We start from the raw sequence: 14,092 nt of genomic DNA on the forward strand, positions 1-14,092 counted from the left end.
CCGCTTACACATATATACATTTACCACGTGGGTAGTACCATCAGATGGAGAAATAATGATCCACCTCAAAATTCAGAAGAGATCTAACCAGCAAGAAAAATGTTCTGAACAAATCACTCATTAGAACGGTCGTTAATCTCAAGATAAATGAGCAGAATTAGTACAAGGAAGATGGAATTGAAGACTACAATCCACCTCATCAATGCCGTCATCTACTGTAAGAACTACACCACTAAGAGTCGTAAAAATATGCTCTAAATCTAGCAGAAAATCTGTTTGAGACCAGCAGTGCACTCTACTTGATTATTTAGAAGCTGAACCAAAAAACAATTCAAGGTATCGTGGGTAACATCAGCAGAAAAAGATCTGAAGAAATAATCAGCCACCTCGGCATTCAGATAAGAGACTTATGCCAGAGAGAAAAATGAAAATATATATAAAAAGGATCACTTATTGAACCGCCTGCCGTTCTCTAGATAGAATGAAAGGATGTTGAGTTTGTAGAAGGTATCTAGAGGTAGATTCAAGTTGGAACTACATTGAGCTGCACCTCATCAGCAGAAAAGATGCCTAAAAACAAGTAGTGTAAGTTTCTTGTTCAATTAGAAACTTAATCATGAGAACATTGAAGAAAAGAACGGCAGAAAAAGACTTGAAGATATAATGACTCACATCAACATTCAGATGGGAGAGACCGACTAGTATGGAAATTGAAAATAGAGAAGAAGAATCACTTAATAGGTGGTTTGCTGATTTCTGAATTGATTAGCGGGATCTTGAATACGATCTACCCCAACATTCATGTGAGGGAGCTGACTGACCAGCAAGAAAAAACAGAGAAGAAGGATGGATCACTTATTAGAAATGCTTTATTGTCAAATTGTTACAATTTATAGATAAAAGCTTGTGAAAACTAAAGAAAACATAAAAATAACTAAATAAAGATACAAATAAAATAAAATTTCAATGAATAACAAAATAATAGGTAATAATTACAATACAAGTCGTATATAAGCCCATAGCAAAATTAAACTAGTATCAGCATGTCCGGAATTAAATATTTTTATTAGAATAGAAATCGTTTACTGAGTAGAAAGCACTTTCCAGTAAAAATGCCTTTAAATTATTGCGAAATGCGGAAAAGGTGATATCGATTTGATTTCAATTGGCAAGTGATTGTGCATTTTTTTGCATTGTAAAATATTGAGCCTTAACTAATTCTAAACTAAAGGTCGCGCTCCGCGTTCCGCAAATGGATTCAAACATGATTATGGAAGGAAGAAATCTCTGCTCTTTAGTCCTCTCTTTTGTAGTTTGAAGAATCGCTCAAATTGAGTGGCGCCACACGTACCCCGGAAGACATACTTGTTTTGCAATTGCTGCAGTTTCTCTCATAGTTTTGCTATGTTCTGTTCTTTTGTGTACTGAGGCTGGATTGCCACTTACCGGAAAGTGAGTCAAAAGCTGTGCTCTGTCCTCTTCGCTCTCCGTGAATCTGCCATCCGGTTTCCACCAGTGCCATGGTTGTATCGACTTTGCCCTTCTCCAAGACTTTGTAAAGTCTTGAAGAGTTTTCTGGTGTAGCTCTGCCAGTCCCCGAAACACTTTGCTCTGTTAAAGAGGTCCCGTGTTTCAGATGATCATTCCACCAGGGAGCATCGCTACCTTTCTTACTTTTTTGTATGTGGCAACTCGTATGCATCGAGTATGGCCTCAATCACTTCTCTGAGAGCTTGCTCCAGGCCTCTATGTTATAGTTAGATTGATTTTATATGTTGCCCAATCGTTTTTTTTTTGATTCCTACTTATTTCTGACTCTAGTCTAAACAAAATTATTCTATGATTATAGAGAGACGACTCATTCGATATCCTCCAGTTTTATACTTGTTCTTTTAGGTTCGATGTACTCAATGTTATGTCTAATTGAAGGAGCCTTATCTCTCGTCGATTGTTCGATTTGATCTACGAGTGTTTCATTTAATATTCGTACGACTGAATACGAATAATAGTGGAATGATTTTACGTCCAAATAATGATGATTTGTCTGTTTCAGTACTCAAACCAGTTCAGAAAAACCCCACCTCGATTCGAGTGGATCGGACAGTGAAAATGAAGGTCATAAAATGACGTACGCACCTAGCGGATTATTGCAAAATCAATTGAATCCTTATCAGACGATTACAGCGCCGACTCCTTATTCCTGTCAACCGATGTATCATCAAGGACCTCCTGAAATGCTTCAAGATTATCAAGCGTTGTGACAATGGTTAATCGTACCTCAAAGTTATCTCAACAGTGGCAATTTTTAGAAAGACTTTAGTTAAACTTACATAGAAATATTGTACAATGGGAATATTTGAAAGCGATTTAGAAAAAAATTCTTCTTTTAATATAAAACGTTGTTTTTAATACTTATAACTTAATTAGCAAAATAAATTAACCTCCTTCTCGTTAGATGGCGGTACTATTCCGAGGAAGTACAGAGAAGTAGACCCCAAAATCCGATAATTTATCACTCGTTGGTAAGAATTTCACGTGGATTATTGTGTGTCAATCAATTTAGCTGCTAATACTCATTATCATCGTTGAGTTTATTAAATGTGAAATGCATATCTTCAGTTATTTTAACAAATCTAAAACTTTTTACACAAGGCATCATCATAAAAACGTAAAAAATTTGAAAAAGTTAGGTTGGAATCATTAATTTCATATTAAACTGAAGTTTAAACTACTCTCAGATCGCCGATAACGTTTGCATGTTCAGGTTTAAACTTGTAAAATTAAGCTTTAGTCCGTTATGGCTCAATCTCGAGACTATAAAAAAAATGATAAACGTCATAGTCGAAAGTTGCCAAATTGTGAAAATAATGTGGAGGTCTAAGAAATATAAAACAATGAGATTACTTTGAATGTTGAGTTAGAAATTAAAAAAATTGAAATATTTATGACATATAAAACGGTCGAATAGTAAGTATTATATCTAATTGATCTTTATCGCTTTCAAAATATTTCAAATATCGTTTTAAATAGTGACATCCCGCTTTTATTATGACCTTTTTCAAAAACACCTTCATTGTTTATATAATATTGCTGTGACTATATGAAAAACAAGTTTATGTTAATTTATAAAGTTTTGTTTACACTTTATGAAAAAAAAAACACAAAGTTGAAAAAAAAATTAAATTTTTGACGAAATTTTGTATTTTTTTACCCCTTGATGCAGTTATATTGACTGCTATCTCTTCTATACTCCCCAGCAAAAAATATGTAAGGACTAACGCCAAATTTTATGATTTATTTTGTTAAAAACGCGAGTTTTCTAAAAATCGATTTCAATTTATGTAGTCCTATACTTTTTGCATTGCAGTTATCAAAATAAAATAGAAATATTCCTTTTTCTCATTATTTTTTTGAAAAATTGATATCTGATTCTTGTAAACCCATTTTCAAAATTCAAAAGCATTAAAAATTCTTTTTGATTATTTTTGAGTAATTAAAAATAGCCATGGGTATATAGAATCATCCTTATAGATGTATCTATGTTAAAAAGTAACTAACAAGGAATCGCATTTCTAGTTTAGGGTGAAATGTCACTTTGTGTCCTAATTAGTTTGTTTTTAAAAAAATTTTCCTAGAAAAATATCGTTAATTTTACATTGTGATTGGTTTATAGATATAATGATAGCGATTTAAATCAACTATATACATGAGCGTTAGTATCTTCATTTATTTCCCAATAATAAAATTGACAAAATTATACTAAAAATATATAATACAGTGCAAAAAAAGTAAACCAGTTGATTATTTTATTAATTTTCTAGTATTTTTCCTCCATTAGATTAGGATAAAATTAATTATTACCTTCTAGACCCTATCAATTACGTTTTTTATTTTATATTTTCAAAATACCTTTAAGTAAAGGCCGTTTCATAAACTTGACTTTCCGTTTGCCATTGCCGTATGTACTGCTTTTTGTTGTCGTGATATTTCTAAGTTTTTGTTTGTAATCCGGTATTTATGGTCGATATTATGGAAAATAACGAAGAAAAAACAATGAAATCCAAAAGACCACCATACACAAACAAACAGAAAGAGAAATAACTAACGTCATACGTCAAAATCACGTTTCAAGCGCAAACGGATTTGATTGGCTCTTTTCTATTGCTACGAACGGACGACGGGAAAAGATAAAATTTATTTATGTCACCAACGGCAGAACAATAGGCAAAAAGGCAACTATGAATGGTCTCATGAATTTCTATGTTTTTAATTTTGTAACAACAAACGTTAAAGGCAACGGCAAACGGAAAGTCAAGTTTATGAAAAGAGCCAATCACATCCGTTTGTGTTTGCCACTCAATTTTGACGTATAACGTTAGTTATTTCTATTTCTGTTTGTTTGTTTATGGTGGTCCACAAAAATAAAAAGCAGTAGACACGTCAAAAAGAATAACAAAATTTTTAGGTTAACGACAGAACGTCAAGTTTATGAATAGGATGTAAAATTGGCTACAAACGTCAGACGGCAAACGTCACCCGCGAACGGCACCGCCAAACGGAAAATCAAGTTTATGAATCGGCCTTAAGAGTCTTCGTAAATACAAAAAACACCAAAATAACAAAGAATAAACTAAAACTGAAGTAACCAATACAATTGGGAAGTTAAACACACAACTTCGAAATGCTCAATCTTCCCCTATTTCATGATGTAAAGACTACAAGGTGTGTTCTTTCCGAGGGCTCATTTTTCGACTCGTTCTGCGCATCTCTCAAGAGCCAATGAGAATTCGCTCCAAAATTGGCGCGTCGTTTTGGGAGCGAATTCTCATTGGCTGCTTCCCAGCTGATGCGCTATAGCACACCTTGTAATCTTTACATCATGCCCTATTTAGTTGAATATCATTAAACCCTATATATTTTTATGTATACCACAGAAATATTCTGTATGCAACACAACACTCACCTAGGCCTATTGGCAATTTACATTACATCAAAATTATACTGGTGAACACTAGGTGACGTGAAAACATAATTTCGAAGTACGAAACATTCCCCTATGTATTGAACAATCCTTTTTACTTAAATCTTATTAAAAACTATTTATTATTCAACGATAAATATCTATGACAGAAAAATATTTTACGCAACAGAACATTCATCTACGCCAGAGGGTCTGCAACTTGCATTACAGCAAATTTATACTCGACTGATTTTGAATACTGAATGACAACAAAAACTTCGAAATGCTAGTATATTTTTTATTCTATAATTTATTTATTAGCAGTTAGAACCGTTAAAACCGATATAAGTTACAAAAAATAAATATTCACATTACTGACTAAAGAATAAATGCTAGTTTTGTGTCTTGACCTCATACAAATGTTTGCGGGGACCAAAGGATATGCAAGCAATTAAAATTATGTAATTTGCGAAACTTCAACTTATATATTGATCAATCCTAGGTAATTAATCATCATTTTTTCACATTAAAATACTCAATGTAACACAGCATTCATTTACGCCAATGGATCGGCAACTTACATGTCGATAGAATTATATTTTTTATAAGTAGGACAATATCAATCAAATACGTGACATTAGTTAATCTTTACTTCAATTAAACGGTTAATTAATATGATATTAGAAAATGCGACACACATTCTTGATAAACAATGTTAAATTTGATTAGGAGTTTTAAAAAAGATTCAAAATCTCCTCAAAAATCAAAAAAGATATTTACTAAAATTAGTAAATATCTCAGAAACGTGAAATGATGTGAAAAACTGTTCCAATTAAAAATGTAGATATTAAAATATCTCAAAAAATTGGTCATAATTAATTTGGTTATAGTCGTAAATTATTTTGTTTGCTTCATTTTTAATTGACAATATTTTATAAGTAAAAAATGATGGATTTCATATGGGGGGTCAAAAATAATTGAAAAGCACCTCAAAAATCATATTTATGATTGTAGTAAAAACAAAACGGTCCAGACAAAAAACCCAGAAACAAGATATTTGCAATTATCTATATCTGAAATTTAAAGTATAAATAATAACTGGAAATAAAAAGTTCAAAAGTGATTTTTTTATATTAATCATATCCACTAAGTCTAAAAGTTAGTTATTCCATATCTTAAACAAATATTTCTGTTGAAAATGGACAAATGCTTGTCCACCCATATTAAATAATTTCAATAATTAGCTGTTTTCAAATCAACATTTGTGCAAGTAAAAGTGAGGTTCAAAATTTCTACTTACAATTCAAAAGTTTTTTCCTGAATAACTACTTTTTAATTTTCTATGTTATTCCTAGTTGAGTAATCATATAGACAAAGGCCAAGTTACAAGAGAAACAAGAATAACCTAACCAATCTTCACAATTAGATGTTTCAAAATTCATGTAATAGGTGTATAAGGAATGGATGTTTAATTTCGTAAATGAGTAAAAGAAATGAATAAAACCACATTCTAAATATAAAATATAATGTAGATACTCAACTTTAAATTACACATTTCATCGTTTTACCAATTTATTTAATTACATTGTAACTGATAAACATTGTCTTACATGAATCACAAAACTGTTCTCATAAACCATGGAAGTTTTTTTAGGGTACAGGTTTACTTTTATATAAAATATATCTCTTTGCTTTAAATTTATATCTAGTTATGACAGCCAATAATTCCTTTTTACTGTAAGTTTCCTCGAAAGGTAAATTATGTGCCACTAAGAAATCTTTTACTTCTTGCCTACTGGAAAATTTCTGAGGGATTAACGCGTATTTGTATCCGAGTTTTTTCATCCAAAGACGCAACATTGCTGGACTAGCTTTTATTTCAGGTGACCTGAGTTTGATTAGTTTCACAATAGTTTTTATTGAAAGACTTTTACGTGATGATTGTAATTCTTGTATAGCATTTTCGATTGCCGTTGCAATTACAGGACTTACCGGTAATAATCGAGATTTTTTAGTTTGTATTCCTTCTTTGATTAATTTGTATATGGTCGGTATATCGACGTTAGTCAATTCGGAAGTTTTTTTTACTGCTATAGATTGATGATGAGTTTTTGCTATAGCATGGAATACATTTAGGATTATTCTTTGAGTAGTGACTGTAAAGTTCAAACGATTTAACGATTTTTCTTCATTCTTACTTTTGTTCTTATTTAAATTTAATTCTTTATCACTTTGAGAAATCCCACTAGTAGGAATCACGGTATTCATTTTAAATATATATTAAAAATTAGAGTGATAATACAGTATGGAGAATATATTATACTGTTTTAGTAAGTTTTAAATCACACACAATCACATACAAGCAAATAATTATACAACACTACATATACAAATAAAGGCTTGATTCTGTCAAAAATTTCATACATTTCGATCAGTATCGATATATTGTAGTATCGATTCATTACAATATACTAAATGAATTTTTGTAAATAAATCTATATAACAATAATAAATAAAATGTATTCAATTATATCTTTTATGTATGATTTTCAATCGCTTTGATAAAATATTTTATCACTAGTAAATATATTACTTCTATTGAATTAATCGATTAATCGTTAAAAGAACCAAACCATTAATCTATTGAAAAATTTTCATTTTATATTGCAGAAGGCTTATTTTTTTTATTATTAATTAATACAATTCAACATTAATTTCTTTAAAGTTATTAAAACAATGATTTTTTAATATATAACACGCAATTTTCAAGAAATTACTAGTATGTAATGAATAATTTAAAATGAATTCTTATTTAAACGATTAATCTAACAAAATGGTGGTCAAGAAAAATAGTTCATTGATATCATGTATCTTCATATCAAATAAATATTTTAATTTAATTTTTTGTTTAAATAATTATAGAATCTTCGTTTTTCCTTATTGTGTTCTTGTACTACTGGGTAATCAATCATGCTGAAGATGAAACTATATTTATTATACTATATATTTTTATGGTCCAATTGTTTAGTTCTATGATTTATTTGTTTTGTTTTTAACTTTATTTTTTCCATAAATTTTTGATAAATGAACAAAGAAAATTCATAAAATAAAGATTTCAAAGTATAAATTTTTATAACTCGCGTTAATTTTTGAGATAAATTTATTTTTCGTAAAGATTATCGGTTAAGCCTATTTTTGGCGAGCATCCTAACTGGTCGATTATCTATAATATATTATTAATTTTAATTGAAGACTTGAATTAGAAATTGATGTATTATATTTCTTAATACATATGAGTGTAAAAAATATTTTTTGATAATGATTTAACATATAAATGAATATTAAAATGCAGCCGATTAAAAATGAAACGTTATATAAAATTGGCTTCACTTTGTACGTCATCGTGACGATTTATCGATAATTCTAGAATAGAAATTTCTCTTTTTTTGTTGGTTCTCGACGAAGTACAAAGCATTTAGTGATTCGAGGTCATTGTAGAATTTTCCAGAGAGTTTGGATTATAAACATAATTAATTTGGTGCATTATCCTTTAAAGTAAAGTTGTTAGTCGAGTTATTTAACGGCAGCAGTAAACTTATAAAGCTACTTTTTATCGGATTACATAAAGTATAGAATTCGAGCATGGTTAAGGAAACGAAATTTTACGATATTCTTGGTGTTAAACCAGGATGTTCCCAAAACGATTTAAAAAAGGCGTATAGGAAATTAGCTCTACAATATCATCCCGATAAGAATCCTAATGAAGGGGAAAAGTTTAAACAAATCTCACAGGCTTACGAAGTCCTTTCGGATCCGGAAAAAAAGAAAATCTACGATCAAGGAGGTGAACAGGCACTAAAAGAAGGAGGAGGCGGCGGAGGATTCTCAAGTCCAATGGATCTATTCGACATGTTCTTCAAGTACGTAAAATTTTTGTAAAAAAAAAATTTCTTTTCACGTGTTTTTTAATTTAGTGGTAGATTCGCTGGAAGTGGTAGAGGTAGAAAAGAACGAAGAGGTAAAGATGTAATTCATCAATTAACAGTGACTCTAGAAGAACTTTACAAAGGAGCAGTTAGGAAATTGGCTTTACAAAAAAATGTTATTTGTGATAAATGTGAAGGTCGTGGTGGAAAGAAAGGGGCAGTTGAACAGTGTCCTACGTGTAGAGGTACTGGAATGCAAGTACAAGTTCAACATTTAGGAGTAGGTGAGTAAATATTCCGAAAATTTAATTTTTGTGTAAATAAATGATTAACTTTCTTCAACTTTTTACTTCTTAGATGTTGTTATGTATCCTTCTTAATGATTCATATTGATTTTTTTCTCTCCCTTTTCATATAAAGTCAATTTAAAAAGACCAAAATAATTTGTAATGTCACCATTAAACTGATTTTATATGAAATTATACATAAAATCACGAAAAAAATAAATGATAAATTTGTTAGGAATGCTTCAACAAATTCAGACAATTTGCCCTGATTGTCGAGGACAAGGTGAACGCATTAATCCTAAAGACCGTTGTAAACAATGTAATGGTAAAAAAGTTGTACGTGAACGTAAAGTATTAGAAGTACACATTGATAAGGGTATGACCGATGGTCAAAAAATTATATTCAATGGGGAAGGTGATCAAGAACCTGAATTAGAACCTGGCGATATTATAATTATCCTCGATGAAAAAGAACATCCAGTATTTAGAAGACACAACGGAAATGATTTGTTTATGAGAATGGATATACAACTGGTGGAGGCATTGTGCGGTTTCCAGAAAACTATTCGGACTTTGGACTCCAGGGAACTCGTTATTACCGCACTTCCAGGAGAGGTTATCAAACATGGAGATTATAAGTGTGTTTTGAATGAAGGTTAGTCACAAATTTACTATAAATCTACATTTTTCATATTCATTTTCACTGATAATTGAGTATAATCCAGATTTACAAGTAAATAGGCAGTGAACGTGTTAAATATCAATAGTTTTTTAAATTTTTGCATCAGTTTTTATTTAATTTGACCTAACCTAATGAAATGTGATTTAATAAAAACTATTTTTAATTTAAACTGAACTAATTTAATTGTATTTTGGCCCTGAGGTAATGGAAAATTGATGTGTTAGCAGAGTATAGGATGATAAAAAAAATTTTTATATGCTTGTTAAAGTTTCTTCTGAAAGTTCTTCCTTTCTAAACCACCCTTCTCTTTTCCTAAGGATCAAATTGGTCTGAATCCCCAAATATCACCTTGGAAGTCCAATTTGACCTATTCTTTGTCTCCATTTGTCCTTTTCTTATCCTTATAAGTTACAAAAGGAGGAAATAGCAAAGCTACTTAATTAAGGGAAAAGTCCTACACTACACAGGAGTGGAATTGAATTCAATATGATCCAACTTAACTCTAACATAAACTTTGTTTCTATTAGGAACTTGAATGGTAGTGATCCAATAACATCTGAAGCTTCTAAGAAATAAAAGATCTGAGGATTACTCAGTCCAAGAAAATTTATTTTTTTCCTAATTTGATTTTATTTTTGCTCTGAGTTGGGGAAAGTCAATACCTTTTACCAAAAATGAATCTCCAAATATCATCTTTGAAGCCCAGTTTCATTTATTCTTTGTCTTCATTTGTTCTTTTTAAACCTTGCAACAAATAAGGATGTTACAAAGCCATGCCATTGAGAAAAAGGTCCTACTAACTACATAACATTTGTTTTTGTTGATGAAATCAATGGGAAAAAACAGTTGAGAAAAGTTTCCAGGATGCATAGTCCTAAATGATGACAGTCCCATGATACTTGGAGCTTCTAAAAAACCTTTAGCAACAGATAAATAAGACCATTGAGGCTTAAGAAATTTGTTCCTCTTCTGCTACAACTACAGTTATTAATTTGATCCTATTTTGTCCCCAAATATCGCCTTGGAAATCCAGTTTGACATAATCTTTCGTCTTTATTTATCATTTTCTTATCCTTATAATCTACAAAAGGAGGAAATAACAAAGCTACTCAATTGAGGAAAGTGCTCCACAGATCACAAGAGTGGGAAGTTAATTTGATATGATCCAACTTAACCTAATATGTAATCTTTATTTCTAATTGGGAAATGTGTGGGTAGTCCAAAGACACTTTGAGTTTCCAAGAAACCAAAAATTCAAGTATTGCTTAGTCTTAGAAAATTTATTTTGTTTTCCTTTTGCTACAGCTACTGATTTGATCATATTTTAGCTCCGAGATTGAGCAAAGTTGAAACCGTTTATTCAATAGGGTTTAATGTTTGCTAAAGCTTCTTCTGGGACTTTCACCCTACTAAACAATTCCTCTCTTTTCCTTTGACTGAAAAATGATTTGAATCTCCAAATACCATATTGAAGTTTGGTTTTACCTATTCTTTGTAATTTTTTTTGTCTTTATAATTCAAGAAATAAGGAAATAAGTAAGCTACTCCATTAAGAATAAGGTCCTACAGCTCACAGGACTGGAATCGAAATCTATTGTAATTCTTTTCGAAATTTTGCATTCTAAGTCGTTAAAACTTCCAAAAATCATTATTAGTACTAAATAAAATAAATCATTACTGGATTATATTTTAATTGCAATTTGGGTAGTATTTTTTCTGTATTTTTCTACAAAAGAAATATTTTATTTGGCCCATAACTTTCTTAGTTTTTATGCTAGAGAATTCTATTAACTCTCATTTTAAAGCTTTTTAAAAGTACTTTGAAAAAGATTATATGCAATTACTTTGAAAAGTTGATGGTTTTTCTGTTACTCGACGTTGAATTTTAAAAAATTTTCATTCTATAAAAATGTTCAATAAGTCACAACTCTCGGTTTGTATTTTATCCTTAAGAAAATTTAAAAAAACCATTCTCTATAATTTTTTTAAAAGCTTTATTTTTGTGTCTCATACTTTTTCTGAAAAAAGTATATGAGTTGTTCCTGAAAAATCTATTAAAAACGTGGTATCTCACATAACTAAAAAACTATTGATGTTTTAAAAATATGTTAAAAACATTTTTTGGTTGAAATTTGGTTCTATATCAATTTTCAACATAAAAATTTTTACTCCTAGGGCAAAAACACACATCGGCGTAGGGTTGATTTTGCTTTTTGTGTAATTCTTACATGGTAGCCCCTGGGCTAAATTAAAACTTTGGAAACTATCGATGTTTATTAATGTTTTTTTTTTATTTTCAAAATAAATTTGACAATTTGTTTGACAATTAACACTTTCGAAATCTGTATTTCATTGTGGTTTGGGGAGTTTTAAATAATCCATTTCCATAATTCTGATTATATTTGTTTGATGAAATTTTCGAAATTTATTTATTTAATTTATTGAAAACAGGTATGCCTCAATATAAGAATCCCTTCGAGAAAGGCCGTCTTATCATTCAGTTTATGGTACAATTCCCTAAAACCATTCCTCCGGAAATTATTCCGGCTTTGGAGAACGTTCTGCCTCCAAGAGAAGAAATCATGATATCCGACAACGCGGAGGAAGTGATGCTCGTCGATTTCGATCCGGAAACGGAAGCGAGAAGAAGGTCATCTAAGAACGCGTGCGACGAAGACGACGAAATGCACGGACAAGGACAACGGGTACAATGTGCCGCTAATTAATTTATTATCCAGTAGAAAAATTTTCACTTTGACGGTATATTAACGCGAAGGGGGATACGAAAATTGACTGGATGTGCAAAAAGTACGAAAAAATGTGATTTTTTTTACGTTTTTGTTTATTTTTTCATTGTAACATTCATGTTTCGAATGAGGTTGTTTTTTATGGTGTTTTGTCGTCCCTCTTTGTGCGCTTGTATAGCTGAAAATGTTGTATAACTGGCTATTATTAATATTGTCATTTGAAATTAGATAATTTATTCACGTGTACTTGCATATTATCGAAAATTAGGTAACTTTATTTTACATTGTATTCAATATTGTGAAATATCAGTAAATCAACACATAATCTCAATTACTAATCGTTTTTTATGTATAATCCATATTTCCTCCTCTAATCCTTAGTTTCTTTCCCGGGCAGATAGATATTCGGGGAAAATGATCCACCCTGTATGATTTGAGAACGATCTAATATCAAATTGAATTTACCTTAGTATTCCGATAAATTCAAACTATTGACAACGTTGTAATTGTTCATAAAACGAACGCGCCTTGATTACAAAAATAAATACTTGTCCTTCTCTCTCTAGTTTGCAGTTTATATAATGTTCTCTCTTCTCATACATATAAATGTACACTATACTCTACTGAATATACCAGCTATCATTCAATAAGTGTAACAGCGGTGTTGTCATCATTAATTTTATAATGTTGAAAGAAAAACAGCTTGGAAATAATATTAATTGATAATCATCAGTGATTAGTCACGTTCTTTTTGTAATAATAATTTTTAAACAATAATTATAAAAACTTAAGATCACATTTATCCTAATACAACAGCGGTGTTGCCGAAGTTAAAAGATTTCCTTCGACATGGAAGAAATTGAAATTTTACTAGCAGATTGAAGTTTGTGATCCCAAATTTGAGTTAATGTTCGATGTTTCCAGAATATAAAAATTTCAAACTCAAATTTTTGAAGCAAAAGAAATGAAAAACTTGGAAAATAAAATCATTTTTCATGATGCACTCTCTATATAATTTTATTATTGTAGTATATTTTATTACCTTAGTATTCCGATGAATTCAAACTATTGATAACGTGATTGTTCTTAAAAAGAACGCACCTTGATTACAAAAAATCATTACTTGTCTTTATCTAGTTTACAATTTAGATAATGTTCTCTCTCACTTATACATATAAATCTACGTTATATCTTACTATCATTTGATAAGTTTAACAGCAGTGTTGCCACAATTAATTTAATAATCAATTTTTTAATAGTGAGAGATTGAAGGTTTTTATCCGGATATGTAAATAATAAATAATGATTAGTCACCTTCTTTCTGTTCTACTCAATTTTAACAAAACGGGATCCTCATCTTTGCTTCCCCACAGGTTAAGGTATGAGTGTCAAAAACTATGAGAAGGGGGATTTCCATTTTTTCGTATTACCTTGCAACTGCACCTGGTGGAGATCCGGTATGTTGAGCAGATTATCAGGTCTTTAACACT

The 14,092-nt window shown here is 30.5% G+C and overlaps 2 protein-coding genes across 2 annotated transcripts in view; both read left to right on the forward strand.

Annotated features, from left to right (window-relative positions):
- LOC130901483 (homeobox protein six1-like) overlaps positions 1-3,195 on the forward strand; it is a 54,379-nt gene extending 51,184 nt beyond the window's left edge. Inside the window, exon 5 of the mRNA XM_057812914.1 lies at positions 2,054-3,195. Within this exon, the coding sequence (XP_057668897.1) occupies positions 2,054-2,261 (208 nt within the window). The 3' untranslated portion in view covers positions 2,262-3,195. The remainder of the gene's footprint in view (positions 1-2,053) is intronic.
- Positions 3,196-8,342: 5,147 nt separating this feature from the next.
- On the forward strand, positions 8,343-12,933 carry LOC130901048 (dnaJ homolog subfamily A member 1). The gene is made up of 4 exons (XM_057812124.1): positions 8,343-8,880; positions 8,935-9,170; positions 9,409-9,828; positions 12,307-12,933. The coding sequence occupies exons 1-4, from the start codon at positions 8,603-8,605 to the stop codon at positions 12,579-12,581; spliced, it is 1,209 nt and encodes a 402-aa protein (XP_057668107.1). The 5' UTR covers positions 8,343-8,602; the 3' UTR covers positions 12,582-12,933.
- Positions 12,934-14,092: the final 1,159 nt, after the last annotated feature.

The sequence above is a fragment of the Diorhabda carinulata genome, chromosome X, assembly GCF_026250575.1.
Source record: "Diorhabda carinulata isolate Delta chromosome X, icDioCari1.1, whole genome shotgun sequence".
Classification (NCBI taxonomy): Eukaryota; Metazoa; Arthropoda; class Insecta; order Coleoptera; family Chrysomelidae; genus Diorhabda; species Diorhabda carinulata.